Raw genomic sequence first — 20,327 nt, forward strand, 5'->3', positions numbered from 1 at the left:
ATTTTTTTTTTTTTAATTTTTTTTTTCAACGTTTTTTATTTATTTTGGGGACAGAGAGAGACAGAGCATGAACGGGGGAGGGGCAGAGAGAGAGGGAGACACAGAATCGGAAACAGGCTCCAGGCTCCGAGCCGTCAGCCCAGAGCCCGACGCGGGGCTCGAACTCACGGACCGCGAGATCGTGACCTGGCTGAAGTCGGACGCTTAACCGACTGCGCCACCCAGGCGCCCCAGAGCAACAGGATTTGATTTTGGCACTAAGTTTCTGGTTATGCTGCCTAAGGCTGCCTTTGTTTTTTAGGTAACTGAGTTTGGCCGCCCCCAAGACCACCCCCAGGTTTGATGATTCACCAAGAGGACTCACAGGACTCAGCTTATAGTCATATTCATAGCTGTGGATTATTACACTGAAAGGATACAGAGCAAAATCAGCAAAGGGAAAAGCATAGGCTGAGTTCTGGAGGAAGCCAGGTGCGAGCTTCCAAGAGGACTTTTTCAGTGGGGTCGTACAGGATGTATGTGATTCTTCCAGCAACAGGTTGTGACAACTTGTCTACCAGGGAAGGTTATTAGAGACTCAGTGCCCAGGGTTTTTAAATTTTTTTTTTTTTTTTTTTTCCCAACGGTTTTTATTTATTTTTGGGACAGAGAGAGACAGACAGAACATGAACGGGGGAGGGGCAGAGAGAGGGAGACACAGAATCGGAAAGAGGCTCCAGGCTCCGAGCCGTCAGCCCAGAGCCCGACGCGGGGCTCAAACTCACGGACCGCGAGATCGTGACCTGGCTGAAGTCGGACGCTTAACCGACTGCGCCACCCAGGCGCCCCACAGTGCCCAGGGTTTTTATTGGGACTGGTCACATAGGCACCTTGTGCCTGACATGGACAAAAATTCCAGATGCCTAGGAGGAAAGGTTCAGCGTAAACCACATTGTTTGTACAAACAGTTTAGGTACAGTGAACCACTCTTAGTAGGAAAGGATGGGAACACTCCCAAAATCCAAGTTCTCAGGTGCCAGCCAGGGGCCAAACTCACAAGTAGGTGTTTTTGAGGAGAACAGTCTCAGGCCTACTCTGTTAACTCTTTATTGCCAGTAACCATGTTAACATTATTAGCTCTTGTGGGACTTGTATTAACTTTTCTGCTTAGGTGTTTATTTATTTACTTACTCTAATTGCTGCTAAAATAGATTTCACCATTCTGGTTTTTCAGAACTGTGGGTTAAGTACTTTGGATGGGTTGGTTATATAGAAGTCACGTTCAGACTTATCCTGGAGATCTTTGTATTTCCATCTCTGCTGTCGTGGAGAGCAGTGCTGACCTTCCATTCCTTTCTTTACACTTTAAGGTCTGGGTTTTTTTCTTTCCTTTTCTTTCCTAAGCCTACTGCTGGGAGTGGAATAGCTGGGGTGATATGTACTTTTCACTCTTCCTGTGCTGCTGTGTCTGTAACTGTCAGCGCTAGCCTGCATTTGAGACTTGCTTTCTTGTCTGAAGTGGGAAGAGTTCTTAGAGCCAGAAGTTGATGGGGCGCCGGAGTGGCTTAGTGGGTTAAGTGTCTGACTCTTGATTTTAGCTCAGGTCATGATCTCATGGTTCATAAGATCGTGTCCCACGTCGGGCTTTGCACTGACAGCATGGAGCCTGCTTGGGATTCTCTCTCTCTCTCTCTCTCTCTCTCTCTCTGCACCTCCTCTGCTCATTCATGCTGTCTCTCTCTCTCTCTCAAAATAAATAAACTAAAAAAAAAAAAAAAAAAGAACCAGGGGTTTATATAAAATTATTCTGAAAAATAGTTTGCTAACATAGCGTTAAACATTTAAGTGTCCTGAACAGCATCATCAAAAATTACTTATTATAGTTTTCATTTTAATGCATAGCTATCTTAGATGCTTTACAAAAAGAATTAAGCACACACAGTCTCTTCACCTGAGAATTTATCATGGATCCCACTGATATGGATGAACACTGAAAATAGGGAACAGAACATAAAATCTATGTTTAGAGATAGCAAGGAGGTAATGGTTAAATTTAATATTTGAGGACAACTTGACTGAAAATTGTAAGCAAGATTTTGTTCTATTAAATTAAAAAACCTTACCTCCCCAGACAGTACAGTCCTTCCATGAGAGCAGTGTGATTGAGTCTAAGCTGTCCAGGAGAGGGTAGCGGGACTCAGGGTGTCCTCAACACTCTGTCTCAAGCTCATCCACAGCTGCTCTTCCCCAGCAGAATCTCACGGAAAGCGATACCACTCACTGTGGTCAGAGAGCACACCCCAGAACGGAAGTCAGCTTTAACTCATTCTCTGTGCACCACTTCAGGAAGCTCTTGTCAGTAGTTCCCCACCCCATGCCTCACCCTCACTCTGTGCTAAACATTCTTACTTAGGAAACCCCCACGCACACAATTTCATGCTTCCAGGAAGTGCCTCGGTGCTTAGTACAGCCCCTCCCCCCCACAACACGCGAAAACCCGACATGCATACAGGCCGGGGGAGGGGGGCAGGGGTTCCCATGTTAACTGTATGTGCATGCAGGCCAGCTCAGCTACACCACTGCAGTGCATGGGATTTCACCGTGTGCAAGTCATTTCATTAAACACTGGGTGATTTGCTCTGTGTGCATGGACCATTTCTCACTAGTATGCATCCTTCTGACAAGTCTGTCTGACTTCTGTTGTTGAAGGGAACTTTCTTTACTAGGCTTGTTCTCTTACCCTATTTTCTGTATCTTTCTGTTAGTCCTATTTTGTTTTTTGTTTTTGTTTTTGTTTTCTTTTTGTTTTCCACTTGTTAAGTAGACCATCAAAAGTATATTTCAGCTGAATTCTGGTAGTAAAGCAAAAGAAAGCTATTTGAAATCTGTCCGTTCTTGTGAAAGCCACACCTGCAGGGAGTTTTGGTGACCTCTTGAGAGAGTAAAGAAGGACTCCTGAAACTTGGGGCAGCTGTTTGAGGCCACTGTCTCTAGCTCACATTGATGTGTGCCCAACAGGGCTTGGTCCTGGGTCCTAATGAGCATCAGGGCGGAAGATTGTGGCCTGAGGCAAAATGACTCGAATTGGGGAACTTTAGGGCCCCACTTAAGTGCATGGAAATACCGATCGATCATTGTGTGGGCTGCTCTTTTCTCTACGGTGACAGCGTGTGAGGTGTTGTTAAAGGAGCAAGAGTGACGCCTGAAGCCACACAGAAATAAGTCCCAATCCTTTAGAATCACACTTTACGCATTCTTTTATAATTTGGGGATTTTACTTTCTGTTAAACATTTTTTTTCTTTATCGCTGATTGTGATTTTTCTCTTTAATATTCTAAAGTCAGAATTTCTTTCCTGTAACATCCCATCTCAGAAATCATTTATTCTAGGAGTTCTCTCAGTTTTTGGGTTGAAGACCCCAAAGAGTTTTTGGTTTTGTGGGTGTACATTTATAGATATTTTAGAAATTAAAACTGTTTTAGAAATTAAAACTGAGAAATTGAGGGGCGCCTGGGTGGCTCAGTCAGTTAAGTACCCCACTGCAGCTCAGGTCATGACCTCGCAGTCTGTGAGTTCGAGCCCCGTGTCGGGCTCTGTGCTGACAGCTCGGAGCCTGGAGCCTGCTTCAGATTCTGTGTCTCCCTCTCTTTCTTTCTCTATCTCACAAAAATAAATAAACATTGAAAAAATTTTTTTAAAAACCTGAGAAATTGGAAAAAACCCACCTCATCTCTTTTTTAGTTATTTTTTAAATGAATTAAGTAAACCCATAATGTGTTAACATAAATGACATTTTCTAAAAAATGAGTTTTCAAGACAAAAAAAAATCACTTCATGAGGAGAATGACATTGATTTACATTTTTGCAAATCTCACATGTGGCTTAATAGAAGATAGTAGATTTTCAGTCTGCTTCTGAATTCAGTCTCTTGCCATCTGATCCTTTGAACTGTTCGAAGAGAATTTGGCCTTTCACAGATACACAGTGGAAAGGGGAGAAGTACTTTAAGAGCTTTTTCAGCTGATTGTGGGCATGTATCTTTGATAGTACACCAGAATTTGACAAGTGGCAATTTCTTAAAGGTTAGTTGCCGTGTGGAATCTGAAACTGTATCGATTAACTTTTTGTACACTTATATTAAGATCCATTTGTGTGTCTTGTACTTTGAATGGATTTTGAAGTGACAGGATCATTTCGTTCTTTTTTGAGGACATATCTGCCAAATACCCAAATCTGAATAACTGTGGCTCCTCTGTCAGTCATTCTTCCAAGTAAAAAACCATATTGTGGCTCGTACTTCACACACTGCACGTGTGCTCTTCCTCGGGACAGCCATGGTGCCTGGATGCCTAGCACTGGCACACAGAATATTAGAGATAAGCGGACTTGAGGGCCAGATTTAATAAATTTAATACTTTTTGCTTCTCGCCAAATATTTGAGCATCTAGCACGTACCAAGGACATTCTTAAGTGAAATTGGCCTGTTTTTGTTTTTGTTTTTCTTTTAACTGTGAGCATGGCCATAAAGAATATAGCGATTAATAGTAGGGTCTGGCGTAACGGCCTTGACTCACGCTGAGCCATGAGGAGTTTTACCCACCGCTGCATACGCGCCGTCAGTGCAAAAGAAGAAAAAAAGCAGCTCACATTTTCGTATTGTGCAAATAGCTTTGACCTTGCAAACCCTCTCATGTGTGTTTCCTTATCTACAGAGTGCTGATTTCCTCTGTGCAACCTCCCCAGGGCTCTGTGAGGGCGGGCAGAGGCTGTAGGTGCAGGTGCTTTGAGAGAGAGAAGGACTGACAGGTACCAGTGGGGACTGACCTGGCTCTTGTGTTGTTGTAGATCTGGAGCAGCAACCATTTGTTCCCCAGCGCAGAGGAGGCCACTCTTTTCCTTGGAACGCTGGACACCATTTTCCTCTTCTCTTATGCTGTGGTAAGTTTTAGAATTTGAGGGTTTTAGGTTGAGGAAAGATGTATATGGAAATGACTGCACACTTATGAAGTGTTTAAGGGATTCTAGAATTTCCTGACCCAGGAGAGTTCAGTTTTGCTCAAGTTTATATTTTGTGTCCTTCCCATCCATCTACCCAGCCATTCATTTATTTTTCATCCATCTGACAAATATTTACTGAGAGCCTATCATGTGCCAGATACTTTTCTAGTCTGTGGGAGTTCATCAGTGAGCAACACAGGAAAAATCCCTAGCTTTATAAAGCTTACATTCTTGGGTGGGAGCTGAGGAGGACCAACAGTAACACGGCGCTGTACATAAGCAAATAAAGAGGATGGGTGGAGGTGATAGGTGCTGTGGAGGAGAATAAAGCAGGGAAAGGGGAATACATAGCCCCGGGTGGGAGTTGTAATTTAGGTAGGATGGCTGGGGAAGACCTCGGGTAGGAGGCTGTATTTGAGCCAAGACCTGATGTGAATGAGGTCTGGGTGATTAGAACAGAGAGACAGGAAGTGAGGCCAGAGAAGGTAATGGGGCTCAGACCTTTAGGGCTTTGGTCCCTTTGTTGGGGCTTTGACTTTAACGTTGAGTGAGATGGGAGCCATGGAAGGTTTTGTGCAGACGAGTGCTGGGATCTGCCCCATGTTTGTACAGGTGCACTTGCTGCCCTGGGTGACTGAACCAAGGCTCTTCCAGTTTTGAGGTGAAGGATGATGATGTCTCGGATCCAGGGTGGGGTAACAGAGGTGGGAAGAGGTAGATTTTACCTGTGTTCTGAAGGTAGAACCAATAATTCTTTTTCCTGTTGCGTGTGGAATATAAGAGAAAGAGAGGTGTCGAGAACAACTCTAGGGTAGAAGTATCATAGCAGAGTGGAGGACGGTGGGAGGGGTAGGCCTTGGGGGCAGTCTCTTTCAGACAGGTTACATGTGACATACCTATTACTGCCCAAAGGATGAAGAGCAGACATTTGATTATGTGAGTCTCGAGTTCAAGGTAGAGGCTCAGCCTAGCGGTACAGATTTCAGAGTCTTTGGCATCTAGATAATTTTCAGTTAGGAGACGATGGAATCATCCAAGGAGCAGGTGAGGATAAAGAAGAGGTGCGACAGCTGAGCCATGGGCTTCTGTTATCTCGAGGCGGGGGACGTGAAGAATGGGCACATGGGCAGAGGTGCAGCAGTAAAGGGGGAGAACCGAGAGATGGTGGTGTCCTGGGAGCCATACCAGCATGGCAGGCGCTGATTCTCTGTCCAAGGTAGTCGTCTTGGATCGGGCAGCTGGGATCTCTGGTTGCGGGAGCTGTGTGGTGGCGGCTGAGCTCAGGCCGCGGGGAGCATACTGTGAGCCGTCCGCGCTTTTCTCCCAGGGTCTGATTTCCTCTCTTGCAAATGTGTCCAGTTATAAAAAAGCCTTTGATTACGAATATCCAGGTGATGTCAAACACCAAGTGAAAGTCCCAGAGTAATCTCTGAGTGTTTATTTGGGCAATTATTGGAATATCTTTTCTTCAAAGAGGAAGCCTGTAGTAGTAGAAACAGTTGGAGCAGATCGTGGATCAATTAGCCTAACTCTTCACCCTGGGCATCTTGAGTAGGAAATCCCAATAACGTGGTCATTCAGCTTTAGGTGGAGCACCCCCTGTGGGTGGAGCACCCCTGTGGGTGGAGCACTCCCTGGAGTGCTTGTCACTGAGCCTTTATGGTGTTTGTTAAGAAGCAGCATCGTCCAGTGCAAAGACCACCTCTACCACAGTCAACTGGCTGTGTCATATTTGGTTTCCAAATGGAATTTAACCCTTTTTTTGATCTTTAGTTTCCTCTTATCTAGAGTTGCGATCATACCTATCACTAGGATTCAGTAGGTTTAGGAGATAAAGGGGCCACGAGCAGTCAGTGATCATGCTTCTTTATATCGAGCCGCATGTCCTTCTGGCACTTCAGGCATCATGTAGGCATTTGGAATAACACAGAATAAATTGGTTCCCTCATCTGAAACATTGAGAGATTTTCTTCACCCCCTTTACTGTCTGTAGCATAAGACGTGTGAGTGGCAGCTATAGAACATAGAATCTGAAGCTTACGGGTGTTTCTTTTGAAGTAGTGACAGGTCGATGATGAGACATACCGTCTGTTTTCTCTAGTATAGATATAGTCGGTGTGTCAGAAACACCTATACCTGGATTTAGGTTTTCAGTCAAGACATTTATTCCTTTTACATATTCATGGAAGAAACCCAGTGTATTGCCCTTGGCTCCTTAGTCTGCCTTGCAGCCGTGACCACCGGATTTTGATTCTTGCCGCTCAGTGGGAGGAGAGCAGGAGGCAGAACGTTTGTACTTATCGTCAACTAATTATTGGCTCTGTGCCCCTACACTCCCTGCCTCGTGAAGTCATGAAGCCCAAGGGTCAGATTAAACAGGCAGTGCTTGTGCCCCAGAAGCTTCTGTTGTGCAGGACGCGTTGTGACACATCTTGATTTCAGAATGCAAATGGCTAAGTGTAACCCCTGTGGGAATGCACATCGCTGATCCTTAGGAGTTAATCTGTTCTAGAAAATGAAATATATTTGTATGCTTGTTTCATTAGTATTTTTGCTTTGTTTTGTTTTTGGTTTTCCAGTCTCCTTTTTAGGCAGTGATGGGGATCCACTTTTGGTAGAACCAGAGTTTACACTGGATTGTAGTATTTGGGTATGTGAGTTTGTTTACAGTGTAATGTGCAGAAACCCACTGTTATTTGACGAAACGTGTGTGAAACTGATGGAGACAGCTAGGCTGGGCTTATGAACGAAGTTTAATTTTGAGTCATGTCGGTGTTTTGTTTCCCTCACCTGCATCGCATTGTATCTTCCTGTTTTTCATGTTGTGTCATTACTCAGAGCTGTAAAATAAACATGCTTTATTTTTAGGGCCTTTTCATCAGTGGAATTGTTGGAGATCGGCTTAATTTACGATGGGTTCTGTCATTTGGCATGTGTTCTTCTGCACTAGTGGTAAGTTGAAAAGGTATTAGTGTTATTATCGTCGTCATCATCAATATTATCATCTTGGTCAGGTATTTTGGAATCCAAGTACTCTCTATTTCTATATGTAGAACAGGAGAATAGAATTAATCTTCCATTTTTTTAGTAACTTGTGTGCCTTTTCAACTTGAGGGAATCTTTTTATTTTTTATTTTTATTTTTTTTTAACATTTATTTATTGTTGAGAGACAGACAGAGCATGAGGATGGGAGGGGCAGAGAGAGGGCGAGACACAGAATCCAAAGCAGGCTCCAGGCTCCGAGCTGTCAGCACAGAGCCCGATGTGGGGCTCGAACTCACGGACCGCGAGATCATGACCTGAGCCGAAGTCAGACGCTTAACCGACTGAGCCACCCAGGCGCCCCATCACTTAGGGGAATCTTTTTAAAGTGAGATTTGGATCATGCCCCTTCCCTGATTCGTTCACCACCAAAGCCAAGCATAAATAGCACGGCATTCAGTGCTCTCAAGAACCTGGTCCTGAGCCGCCTTGGTAGTTGTGTTGACCACTACACTTCACCACTTGGATCTGGCCATACTTTTTCCCGTGGTCCTAACACAGCCTGTGTCTTTCTGCCTCACTCTCTTTGCTCTCGCACTTCTTCCTGCCTCCAGTGGCTCCCTGTTCAGTTAGCTCTCCGTAGTCTAACTCAGGGTCTCCTGCAAGTGACTGGCTAAATGGCAGTTCTTTCATAATGCCTTACTCTCCTGACCTTCGTTCCTGAAAGGGATCGCTTCCTCTTCCGGGCTCCCCCGCCGCAGCACTTACGTTGTCTGCTGCTTAGGCTGCTGATTTCTGTATCAGTCTTGCTTTCCCTGGGGGTCTGCAGCATGATGGTTGAGGTCACAGATTTCCCGAGACCTGGACCACCTGGCGGTCACTTCCTCTTCCGCCATCTCCCAACTGCCAGTGCTCTTGCTTCAGCCTCATTGAAGACCTTCCTACAGGGCTGGTAGGGAGGCTCTTGCGAGTTTCTATGTGCGAGGCCTGGGGGACAACGCCTAGCTAATTTAGTGCTCTAGAGGTCAAGATCCACATTTGATGCATCTTTTTTGTTTGCTTGTTTCCTAGCTCCTAGTGAGGAATTTTTATTGGTTGAATGAAAGCATCGATTTCAATTAGACCCTATTTTATGATTATTTTCCAATATCTGCCACTTGAGAGATTGAAACACTTCATTCATTCATAGCCTGCTCGCCTACCCACGTATGCATCTTATTTTAAAACCTGTGTACATTTTGTTTTGTTTTTTTACATTATTTGAAAAATTGAAGTATGTGCATGGACTTACCCTTCTTGGTGTGTGGTTCCAAGTTTCAACAAACGAGTCCAGTTGTGTCACTACCATTCTTCCCTCCTCCCCCAGCCTCTGGTCAGCAACCACTGACCGTTTCTCTCTCCTTATACTTTTGCTTATTCCCCAATGGAAACATAATATGGTGCATTCCATTTTTTAACCCATGCAGAATACTCCCCAGAGAAATTTCAACTGCAGGTAAAATGTTCACTTGAGCAAAATGCCCACAAAAAGCAGTTGCTTGGTGAACGCTGCTGAATTACCGAGCCGATCACAGCTTCCACCGGTTCTCTCGACAGCTGCAGTAATAATGATAGCTTGTGTGTCCTGGGCCCCACGGTGTGCGTGGCCCTGCGCTGACTGACCTTATATCCACAAACTCGGTCCTTACGGTTGTCCTCCACACACATGGGCCCGAGGACGAGAAAACGAGAGCTGTATGATGGGGTCGAACAATGAGGATTGAACTTTTTAGAGCAGAAGATCCACGTTGAGCCGGGGGCTGGTCGTCAGGGAGCTTTGTGTTGTTTGACGTCTTTCGTCAGTGGGGGCAGTTTAATGTGTTTGTCTTACTCGCTCGGTGCTGCTCTGAGCAGGAGCCTCTGGAGAGTCAGCCTCGTGTCTCTTAGGCCCGGGACCCTTGAATGTGTCTCTTCACGCAGAAACATAAGCATGGTAGGCAGTTAGGTGTCCTCTAGGTGTCTGCGTGGATGTCACGTGTCCCTTTTTCTTCCCTTCCTCGTAGGTGTTCGTCTTTGGCCCTGTCACAGAATGGCTGCATTTCTACAACAAGGGCCTCTACTGCTGTCTGTGGATTGGGAATGGCCTGCTGCAGTCTACCGGTTGGCCCTGTGTGGTTGCGGTTATGGGCAACTGGTTTGGGAAAGCGGGGTATGCCACTCCCTTTGTCTTTAATTTCTCTTTTTAAGTGGTTTTAATATCAGATTATCCACACCTGTCATCAGTCAGCTTGATCTTTTTGATCCTTCCCGTGCCTTCCCTCTATTTTAGAAAGAATAGTTGAGAGGTTTCACATTGGAGCGTGTTGGAAATGGTGTGGACTTGAGGGGTGGCTTAGCCCGTGAGACACGTTCTGTTTTATTCTTAAATAAATAATGTTTATTTATTTTTGAGAGAGTGGAGGTGGGGAGATTTCTACGTGGGGCTCAATCCCACGACCCTGGGATCATGACCTGAGCTGAAATTGAGAGTCAGATGCTCAACCAACTGAGCCATCAGTCTCCCCCCCCATCCCCCAGCACATTTTTTTTTTTTTAATATTTATTTATTTTTGAGAGAGACCGACAGAGTGCAAGCAGGGGAGGGGCAGAGAGAGAGAGGGAGACACAGAATCCAAAGCAGGCTCCAGGCTCTGAGCTGTCAGCACAGAGCCTGACGCGGGGCTCGAACCCACGAACCGTGAGATCGTGACCTGAGCTGAAGTCGGATGCTCAACCGACTGAGCCACTCAGGTGCCCCAAGATAATCTTTTTTTTTTTAGTTTTTTTATTTTGAAAGAGAGAGGAGGGTAGAGGGGCTGATAGAGGGAGAGAATCCTAAGCAGGCTCTGTGCTGCCAGCAGCTGATGTGGAGACTCGATCTCACGAATTACGAGATCAAGACCCGAGCCAAAATCAAGAGTCAGATGCTTAACTGAGCCACCCGGGTGCCCCAAAGATAATCACTTTGACACATATCATTTTGAGATCCTTCTTACTTGAGCTTTTATTTTTTTTAATTTTTATTCATTTTTTTAAAAAATGTTTTGTTTTGTTTTTTTTTAAATTTATTTATTTTGAGAGAGACAGACAAGTGGGAGAGGGGCAGAGACAAAGGGAGAGAGAGAATCCCAAGCAGGCTCTGCTTTGCCTGCACAGAGCCTGATGTGGGGCTTGAACCCATGAAGCCATGAAATCATGACATGAGCTGAAACCAAGAGTCAGACGCTTAACTGACTGAGCCATCCAGGCGCCCTCCAAAATGTTTATTTATTTATTTTGAGAGAGAGAGAGAGAGAGAGAGAGAGAGAGAGAGAGAGAGAGAGAAAGTGTGTGGGAGGGGCAGAGAGAGAATCCCAAGTAGGCTCTATGCTCTTAGCACAGAGCCTGATGTGGACTTCATCTCATGAACCTTGAGATCATGACCTGAGCCAAAATCAAGAGTCTGAACACTTAACTGACTGAGCTACCCAGGCACTCCTTACCTGAGCTTTTATAAATTGGATGACCCTGGGTGTTTGAAAGCAGTGCCTGGACAGGTTGACCATTCCATTATTTCTATGGATCAATCACAAAGAAAAAAACTTGAGCCATTATTGTTCATTTTTGAGCATTGGACAATTTGTTTTTAAACAAGTAATACTAGTAAGTGAAATTGATGATGTGCTACTTAAGGCCCAGTGAGGTTTCCTCTAAAACACAGCAATAGGGGCGCCTGGGTGGCTCAGTTGGTTGAGCGGCCGACTTCGGCTCAGGTCACGATCTCGCGGTCCGTGAGTTCGAGCCCCGCGTCAGGCTCTGTGCCGACTGCTCAGAGCCTGGAGCCTGTTTCAGATTCTGTGTCTCCCTCTCTCTCTGACCCTCCCCCGTTCATGCTCTGTCTCTCTCTGTCTCAAAAATAAATAAACGTTAAAAAAATTTTTTTAAAATAAAAAAATAAAACACAGCAATAAACCACAAAGTACCATTAAAACTATGACAATTTAAAGCAGTTCTTTTTCAACTGGTTTCTTCTAAAATCATGTCTTTGGTTAGCCAGTGTTGTTCAGACTGAACAACTCCTGACTCTCCTCCAGGACCCTCTTGCTAGATTTTGTATGTTTTATGATTTTCATAAACTTCCACTTTCATAAACCTTCCACTAGATTCTTGGTTTACCTTTTTTTTTTTTTTTAATGGCTTTATTAAGGTATATAATAAGCTGCACAGATTTAAGATGTACCATTTGATGAGTGTTGGCATGCATACGTCCTTAAAACCACCACCACAGTTAAGAACATGGACATATCCATCACCCCCAAGAGTTTCCTCTTGCCGTTTTGTTAAGTCCTCTCCTCCACCACTCCTGCTACCTTCTCCCTCCCTCCCATTGCTGTCTCCAGGCAACTGTTGGTCTGCTTTCTGTCACCTTAGATTACTTCGCATTTTCTAAAATTTTATATAAATAGAATCATACAGTATATAGTTTCTTGTTTGCTTTCATTCAATGTAATTATTCTGAGGTTCATTCATATCGTGTGTATCGATAGTTCATTCCTTTTTTTAGCCAAGTAGTAACCTATTGTATCACCATTTGTTTATCTTTTCGGCTGTTGTTGAACGTTTGGGTTGTTTTCAGTTTTTGGTTATTACAGACAAAGCCCCTGTGAATATTTGTGTATAAATCCTTATAAGAACATACGCTTTCATTTTCCTTGGATAAATACCTCAAAGTAGAATGTCTGTGTCATGTGGTAGGTGTGTGTTTATCTTTTTAAGAAACTGGCAGTCTCTTCCAAAGTGGTTTTGCCATTTTACATTGCTGCCAGCAGAGTGGAAGGGTTCTAGTTGCTGTGTGTTCTTGCCAGCACTTGGTATATGTGGTCTTTTTTGTCTTCAGCTATTCTAGCAGGTATGCAGTGCTACATCACTGTGGTTTTCATTTGCATTTCCCTAATACCTGATGGTGTCCAATATCTTTTTAGGTGCTTACTTGCATCATATTTTTGTGTGCATGAAGCTTCTTTTTTAAAACTTTTTATTTGAGATAATTGTAGATTCATACTCTTTAATGTTGTATTAGATTTTTTTCCCCTTAGGATTTAAAATTTTTTTTAAAGTAATTTCTACACCCAACTCAACTTACAACCTTGAGATCAAGAGTTGCATGCTCCACTGACTGAGCCAGCCCGACGCCCCTGGATTGTTTTGTATTATCGAGTTTTGAGAGTTCTTTGTATTTCAAATGCAAGTCTTTTATTAAATCAGTGATAGGCAAATATTTCCTCCCAATCTGTGGCGTACTTTCAAAAATCTCTTCACAGTATCTTGGGATGCACCCCGAAATGAGCTTTAGTTTAATAATATCCTTAAGGAACATGATGTTTTGTCATTTGGGTGTACTTTAAAAACATCTTAAGATAGAATGTTGATCTTTGTAATGTGGACTTCCACCGTTTTGGCCATTTTGTATGGGAACTGCATCAGAATTCCTTCCGATTGTATTGTTTTCTGTTTTCTACTGTTCTCGTAGACGAGGAGTTGTTTTTGGTCTCTGGAGTGCCTGTGCATCAGTGGGCAATATTTTGGGAGCATGCCTAGCTTCTTCTGTTCTGCAATATGGTTATGAGGTAGGTATTTCTTTCTAGCTTTTTCTTGAGTATATAAATATATTTTGTTTTTTAGGAAATAGTACCATGGCTATTTAAAACTATGTAGAGCTATGTTTGGGTGGGGCAAGGCTTGTATTAAAAGTAGACAAACTTTTGATAAATCCAAACATAGAGATTATTCATGGGAAAAATGCCCAAGTCTAAAGACAGTATAATCAATTGGGAGAAAAGTCTTTGCAACTCATGTTACAGATAAAGAACTAATCTCCCCCCTATGTAAAGAGTATCTGCAAATTGATAATAAAAAGATCAACAACAAATAGAAAGGAGGGTAAAGGATTTGAATGTGTAGTTCATGAAAAAGAAATAGAAATGGTTTTGAAATATATGACAAAATATGCCACTTTATTTGCAACTTATTCATTCAATAAATATGTATTGCAGTCTAAGTGCTCCTAGGCAGTAGGGAGTAGAGCACTGGCCAGAAAAGAGAAAAATCTCTGCCTTTATGGAGCGTAGGTGTTAGTTGGTAGAGAAATGCAAATTAAAACTACACTAAAAAAGAAAGGAACTATGCTGTTTACTTGTTATATTGGTAAGAATCCATAAGTTTGATAGCATCTTGTGTTTATGAGAATGTAAACAAGCATTGACCCCCGCCCCCCCCCCCCCCCCCCCCCCCGGAGTCACTATGAGACTGTCCATCAAAATTACAGCTGCTCTAACTGAGCTGTTCCACCTCCAGTAAGTAATCCCAGGGGTGAATATACTTCCACATATACAAGGTAATATTTCTATATGGTTATTTCAACATTGTTTGTAATAACAAAAATTGATAACAAATGTGAACCAGTAGGGAAATAAACTGTGACATCCTCTTCAACGGAAGGCTGAAGGCCATAAATTAGAATTTGGAAGCTTTCTCCATCCTGATAGGGAAAGTTCTCAATGGTATGTTAAGTGAAGAAAGCGAGGGTGCAGAACAGCGTGTATTGAGTGAAGCCATTTTTGTAGAATGGCGGAAAAGTTAGAGTATATATTTATATTCGCTTGTGTTTCTAAAACAGCCTCTGGGAAGTAGAAATCAAATAACAATGGTCATATGTTGGGAAAATGAGGATTAAGTGGATGGGAGAAGAGGTGGGAAGGAGAGTTTTTACTATACAATCTACTTTTTGTTGCTTGGATCATGTGAAAGTATATGTATTTTAAAGCCTAAATAACGTAAGTAAGTTAATCTTTTAAAAAGTAGATAAATCTCGCGGGGCGCCTGGGTGGCGCAGTCGGTTAAGCGTCCGACTTCAGCCAGGTCACGATCTCGCAGTCCGTGAGTTCGAGCCCCGCGTCGGGCTCTGGGCTGATGGCTCGGAGCCTGGAGCCTGTTTCCGATTCTGTGTCTCCCTCTCTCTGCACCTCCCCCGTTCATGCTCTGTCTGTCTCTCTCTGTCCCAAAAATAAATAAAAAACGTTGGAAAAAGTAGATAAATCTTTAAGTTTTAAAAAATGTTTATTTATTTTGGAGAGAGACAGAGTGTGAGCGGGGGAGGGGCAGAGAGAGAGGGAGACACAGAATCTGAAGCAGGCTCCAGGCTCTGAGCTGTCAGCACAGAGCCCGACACGGGGCTCGAACTCACAGACCGCGAGATCATGACCTGAGCTGAAGTCGGATGCTTAACCGACTGAGCCACTCAGGTGCCCCTGAAAAATAAATAAATCTTTAAATAGTTCACCAAAGGTTTGGTCTCAGAAGAATTTTTGTCTAGTTAGGGTCAATGGGAGGTCCTTTGTGCACTCCCAGTCACCTTTATTCTAGGCTTCTTAGATTTGCATCTGGATTATACTCATTGCTTCAGATGGGAATTTTGGTTCACCCTGTGTGCTGCTCCCAGGTTTGACTTCTGGAAACGCTAACGTGTCACCGTCTTTTCCAGAAATTTAGGCTGTCTCTCCACATCAGGTTCCATTCTCTATTAAACAGAATTCAGCTCTGCAGCCTGGCTTTTGAGCTTCTTTCATCTTGATCTTACCTTTTCCTGTCAGTTTTATTCCCTACTGTCCCTCAGCACAAGCCATCTGCTTTGACCATGTAGGAGACTTTCTATCCAGTTCCCAGCCCTCTTTGCTTCAGTCGTGCTGGGAAAGACCGTCCGCTGCCTGTTTTAGCTCTTCCTTAAGACATTGTCTTGCTATATCGGCATCATTAGCTGTTTCCTTCTCTTTGTGTTTCTTATTAGGACTGGGCCTTCTCATCTATTCGGCTGCTTGATGCCTTGTGTTATTGTTTGGTGTATTGTTTAATCCCCTCAACTGGATAGAATGTTTGTGGGGGCAGATACTGTCTCCTGTGGGAGGCTGTGTGGTGCGAAGAATGAGGATTTGGGAGCCAGTCCTGATTTCACAATCGTAGTACCACTCAGTGTCCCTGGGACTTTAATTGTGCTCTTTGAGCCTCGTGGGGAAGATGCCTGGGAAAACACGCGAAACAGCTCTGTGCCTGGCACGGGCCATTTCCTTGCCAGTCTCCCTGTTCTTCCTGCCCAGCTCCCCACCTGCCCCATGGGTGCTTCTAATGAATGTGCTTGAACGAATCCCCCAGATGGGTAAGGAAGCACCTCTCTCCTCTCTTCTCCAGTATGCCTTTCTGGTGACCGCGGCGGTGCAGTTTGCTGGTGGGATCATCATCTTCTTTGGACTCCTGGTGTCACCAGAAGAAATTGGTGAGGAGAAGCGGCCTTTCTGTTCAGAACATCTTACGGTTATGGGTGAGGCCTGCACGGCCAGGTTCTTGTTCCCTAGGAGAACTGTGACCCCCTTTCAGTGACTTAGAGGAGTGGCGTTGCTCTGTGTGTCCAGTAGACCCCGTGGGTGGCTCTCCCAGCACAGCTGCGGACGTTGGGGGGGAGCGAGGCTCACCTTCCTGGATTCAGGGAAAACTCTTCATTGGCAAATGAGCTTTGTAATCGAGGATACTGACTGGAAACTAGCATGGAATGTTTCTCATTTCACTTCTTCAGACATTTCTTGTCCTTCGTAAAAGTGATTTAGTGTGATACTCATCTGTGGTTACATACAGAATATGTACGAGCAAAACCACAGAAGCAAATAAATGTACAAGTCCGTCTTTTGAGTGTTCTTGAAGAGACATGTCAGTTTACTCGTGTGTAGTGAACACTTTATTTTATTTTTTTTTTAATGTAAGAGACAGAGTGTGAAGTAGTTGAAAAAGCATTGCTCTGAAGCCAGGTAAAGTAGAATCAGAGTCCTGGCTTTGTGGCTTATTAGCTGTGTGATCTTAGCCGACCTCAGCTGACCTTGGCCTCTGAACCTTAGTTGCTTCTTCTGTAATGTGGAAATGAAAATAACACCAACCGCACGAGCAACGATACATGCAGAGCCCTCGGCCCAGTGCCGGGCGTCTAGAAGGCATTCTGTAAATGGTGGCTGTCACTGTTGCAGGTATCCCAGGTATTGAGGCAGAAGAAAATTTTGAAGAAGACTCACACAGGCCATTAATTAATGGTGCCGAAAACGAAGATGAATACGAACCTAATTATTCCATTCAAGAAGGCAGCACTACTACCCAAGTCAAGGCAATCAGCTTTTATCAGGCCTGTTGTCTTCCTGGAGTTATACCGGTAAGGGCCCCTCAGATCTCCTTACCACCAGTGAGATATTGTGGCCTGAATGTGAACCCTCCCTAGGATAAAGCATCTTTAAGTGTTTAGCTTCTTTTTGATACTTTATTGTAGGAGTATATGTTCAGAGGAATATTGGATAGTGACCCTCAGCTTGTTTCTAGACTTGAAATTTTATCCGCAGTCTAATGCAGGGGTTAGTGTACATTTTCTGTAAAGAGCCAGATAGTAAATGTTTTTAACTTTGGAGGGGGGATTGTACAGGCTGTACCACAACTACTCACGTCCAGGAAGCAAGAAACCCTGGATGGTATGGAACAAATGGGTGTGGACAGGTTTGGCCCGTGAGCTCCAGTGTGCTGACCCTGACCTAGCATTCAAGTAAGAAGGCAGAATTAATGTTTTTTTTGGTTTTTGTTTATTAATGTTTATTTGTTTTGAATGAGAGCAGGAGAGAGGGGGAGCACATGCACGCATACACAGGGGAGGAGCAGAGAGAGAGAGGGAGAGAGAGAAACCCAAGCAGGCAGAGCCTGACATGGGGCTCAGTCTCACAAACGGTGAGGTCATGACCTAAGCCGAAGTCAAGAGTCGGAAGCTTCACCGACTGAGCCACTCAGGTGCCCAAAATTGGTGTTTTTAAATACATTCTTTTTGATTTGTTGAAGTATTATAGAATTATATGTAGACCAAGAGGGGGTTTTGAATGGTCCATTTCAGTCTGCCTTCTTTGCCTATATTCTTATCATTCCGGGAACAAAATTGTTTGCCCTTTTATTAAAAGGTCCAGAGCACATTACTCCACAGTATTTCTTGGTAATGCATTCCAGTGTTTCCAAAACCTTTACAGTCAGGAGAACCGTCTAACGTCTAAACTAAATCCCTTCTGCTGCAGTTTTTCTGTCTTGACGTTTCGGGCCCTCTAGCACGGGAGTGGAAGTTAAGAGGCCTAGGTTATGTGTCTGGCTTACCCACTAACTCTGTGTGAGGCCTGGGATAAGTCCCTCAGCCCATCCTGTGTCTCTGTTCCCCTTCCCTCTGGAGTGGAAAGTAAACCAGCCTTCCCCGGGGCCTAGAACATTGGGTTATTGTATTGTGAACAAGCACCCGGTTTTGTTTATCTTATTGTCTAATGGTGCTTTACAATGTAACCCCTCAGCTAGATTCAGAGCCCGCAGGTTGTCCTTTCTCATACATACTTGTTCCCTCTGACCTCTGCCTCCAAGCCGAGAGGACCGATATTAGCAAACAGATAGTGAACTATAAGTTAAAATGTAAGTGTGAGTTTCCACAATTCTGTCACCAAAAGATGATATATTATACCAGAGAAATGCAAGTTCCTTTAGGCCTGTTCTCATGCTAGTGATTAGTAATTTTTAACTAGTTATTAAAATACTTTGCTGGTAATAGTTTAATTTCTGGGACAGGACTTAAAAATCTGTTGTTGCAAGTGTTTTTTTTTTTTTTTCTATTCCTTTGTATTTCACAAGCGATTGTTCCCTGACACAGGCAGGGATGCAGAGGAAATCTAGTTAACTTAATTCCTTTGTCTCTGCAGCAGGCTGTCTGGACAAAACGCCCTCATGATTGGGATTTAGCTCTCTAGGGGGTGGCTGTTGCCCTGCCAGGGAAGCTGTTTTAAAACAAGTGATACCTAGGGAATAACTGGCAGCTCCAGGGAAAAGAATATACTAGCCAGACACCCTTTGAAGTCCGGTCTCTCTGCTCCTCCCCCTTTTTCCTTTGATGCTAAATGTCAGGATTTCCTGGTAATAATGTGTTGAATATAGGAGTCTTAGCCCCGCTGCCATCTTTTATTCCTCCAAGTAGAGTCCCGAGGCCCATGGCCATCGTGTTCCTTCACTGCTGACTCACCAAAGATACTTTTTCTTTTCCACTGGAATATAAAGCCTTTGGACACCATAATATGAAAATAGTTTTAACGTTGATGCTTTTTTTGGACCTTGAAACTGGAGTGTAGTCCTATTGCCCTCCACTGTTCATAATGTTAACTTTGCAGGAAGTAGACGAACCAGAAAGGTTTGGCTGCTTGGAAGAAAACCCGAGATGCTTACTGGATTTCTTTGCTTTTGGTTAATGATATGGATTTGGATTTCTTTTGCTTTTATCTTTGTCTAAATAAAGAAACACGAGTAAATGCCCTGCCTTTTAGGTTCAAAACACTGGTTTGCTTCTACCAGAGAACTGGAAGGAGAAGAAATTGGGGACAGTCAAGAAATAGTCCTATGTGTTCTTATTCTAAAGGCCTGCTGCATGTGCTTTTCTGGAAGCTAATGGGGATAAAGAGAAGAGGGAGACTAGGCAAAGTCAGGGAATCTATAGAAATGTTTAATTCTAGAATCAGGTGGGTTCATCCCAAACTCCTGTGTCTGGTTTTGCTTTTTTAATTATGTTAAAAATTGTGGTCCTGCTGTGCTATTTGTTCTCCCTGATAGTCGAATGTTTTTCTTGTAGTATTCACTGGCCTATGCCTGCTTGAAGTTGGTAAATTACTCCTTCTTCTTCTGGTTGCCCTTTTATCTGAGTAACAACTTTGGATGGAAGGAGGCTGAAGCTGACAAGCTGTCCATTTGGTACGATGTTGGAGGAATTATAGGTAAGGCCAGATGCATCTTTTTCTGTAAGGGGAGTTAGTCACTAGTAATATTTTACTGGGTTATGAAATCTGACATCCTTTAAAGTTTTATTACTTAGTCCACAGCCATTTTTCCTAAAGTGTCCAATCAGTAAACACACAAACTCTTAAAAAAAAAAAAAAAAAAGAATCCATAGAAAAGAAGAGCCAGCCCCCGGCAGCCCTGTGATTTATAGGGCTCTTGTTTCTCCGTTCTTTGTTTATGGATCAGTTCTTTTGTGTTGGGAAGCACAGCGATGTTTCCCTCCGTGATCTCTTGAAATGTAACCCTTTCGTACACTTGCAAGTGATATCTGAGCTCTAAAGCTAATCACACGCCAGGGATCCGAGTTAGAATGTGAATGTGTTCATTTGATCTATTTCCCACCACCTTTCCCACCACCCACACCAAAGAAGGGGAGATACTAGCTTAGTGTGTAGATTTTGTCAGACCGTAGAGGTAGGAATAATAGCGGGATTAATTCCTAGGC

The 20,327-nt window shown here is 43.7% G+C and overlaps 1 protein-coding gene across 8 annotated transcripts in view; it reads left to right on the forward strand.

The window, feature by feature from the left end:
* The window catches only part of SLC37A3 (solute carrier family 37 member 3), a 152,555-nt gene that overhangs the window by 12,206 nt on the left and 120,022 nt on the right, over positions 1–20,327 (forward strand). For all 8 annotated transcript variants that reach the window (XR_009260203.1, XM_058724102.1, XM_058724097.1 and 5 more), the window contains 7 exons: positions 4,825–4,917; positions 7,846–7,929; positions 10,003–10,148; positions 13,488–13,584; positions 16,199–16,283; positions 17,023–17,201; positions 19,677–19,818. Coding sequence is in view for 7 of the 8 variants with exons in the window: in XM_058724102.1 (XP_058580085.1) it covers positions 4,825–4,917; positions 7,846–7,929; positions 10,003–10,148; positions 13,488–13,584; positions 16,199–16,283; positions 17,023–17,201; positions 19,677–19,818 (826 nt within the window). In the remaining variant the exon portion in view is untranslated. The remainder of the gene's footprint in view (positions 1–4,824; positions 4,918–7,845; positions 7,930–10,002; positions 10,149–13,487; positions 13,585–16,198; positions 16,284–17,022; positions 17,202–19,676; positions 19,819–20,327) is intronic.

This window comes from Neofelis nebulosa, chromosome 4 (genome assembly GCF_028018385.1).
Source record: "Neofelis nebulosa isolate mNeoNeb1 chromosome 4, mNeoNeb1.pri, whole genome shotgun sequence".
NCBI lineage: Eukaryota > Metazoa > Chordata > Mammalia > Carnivora > Felidae > Neofelis > Neofelis nebulosa.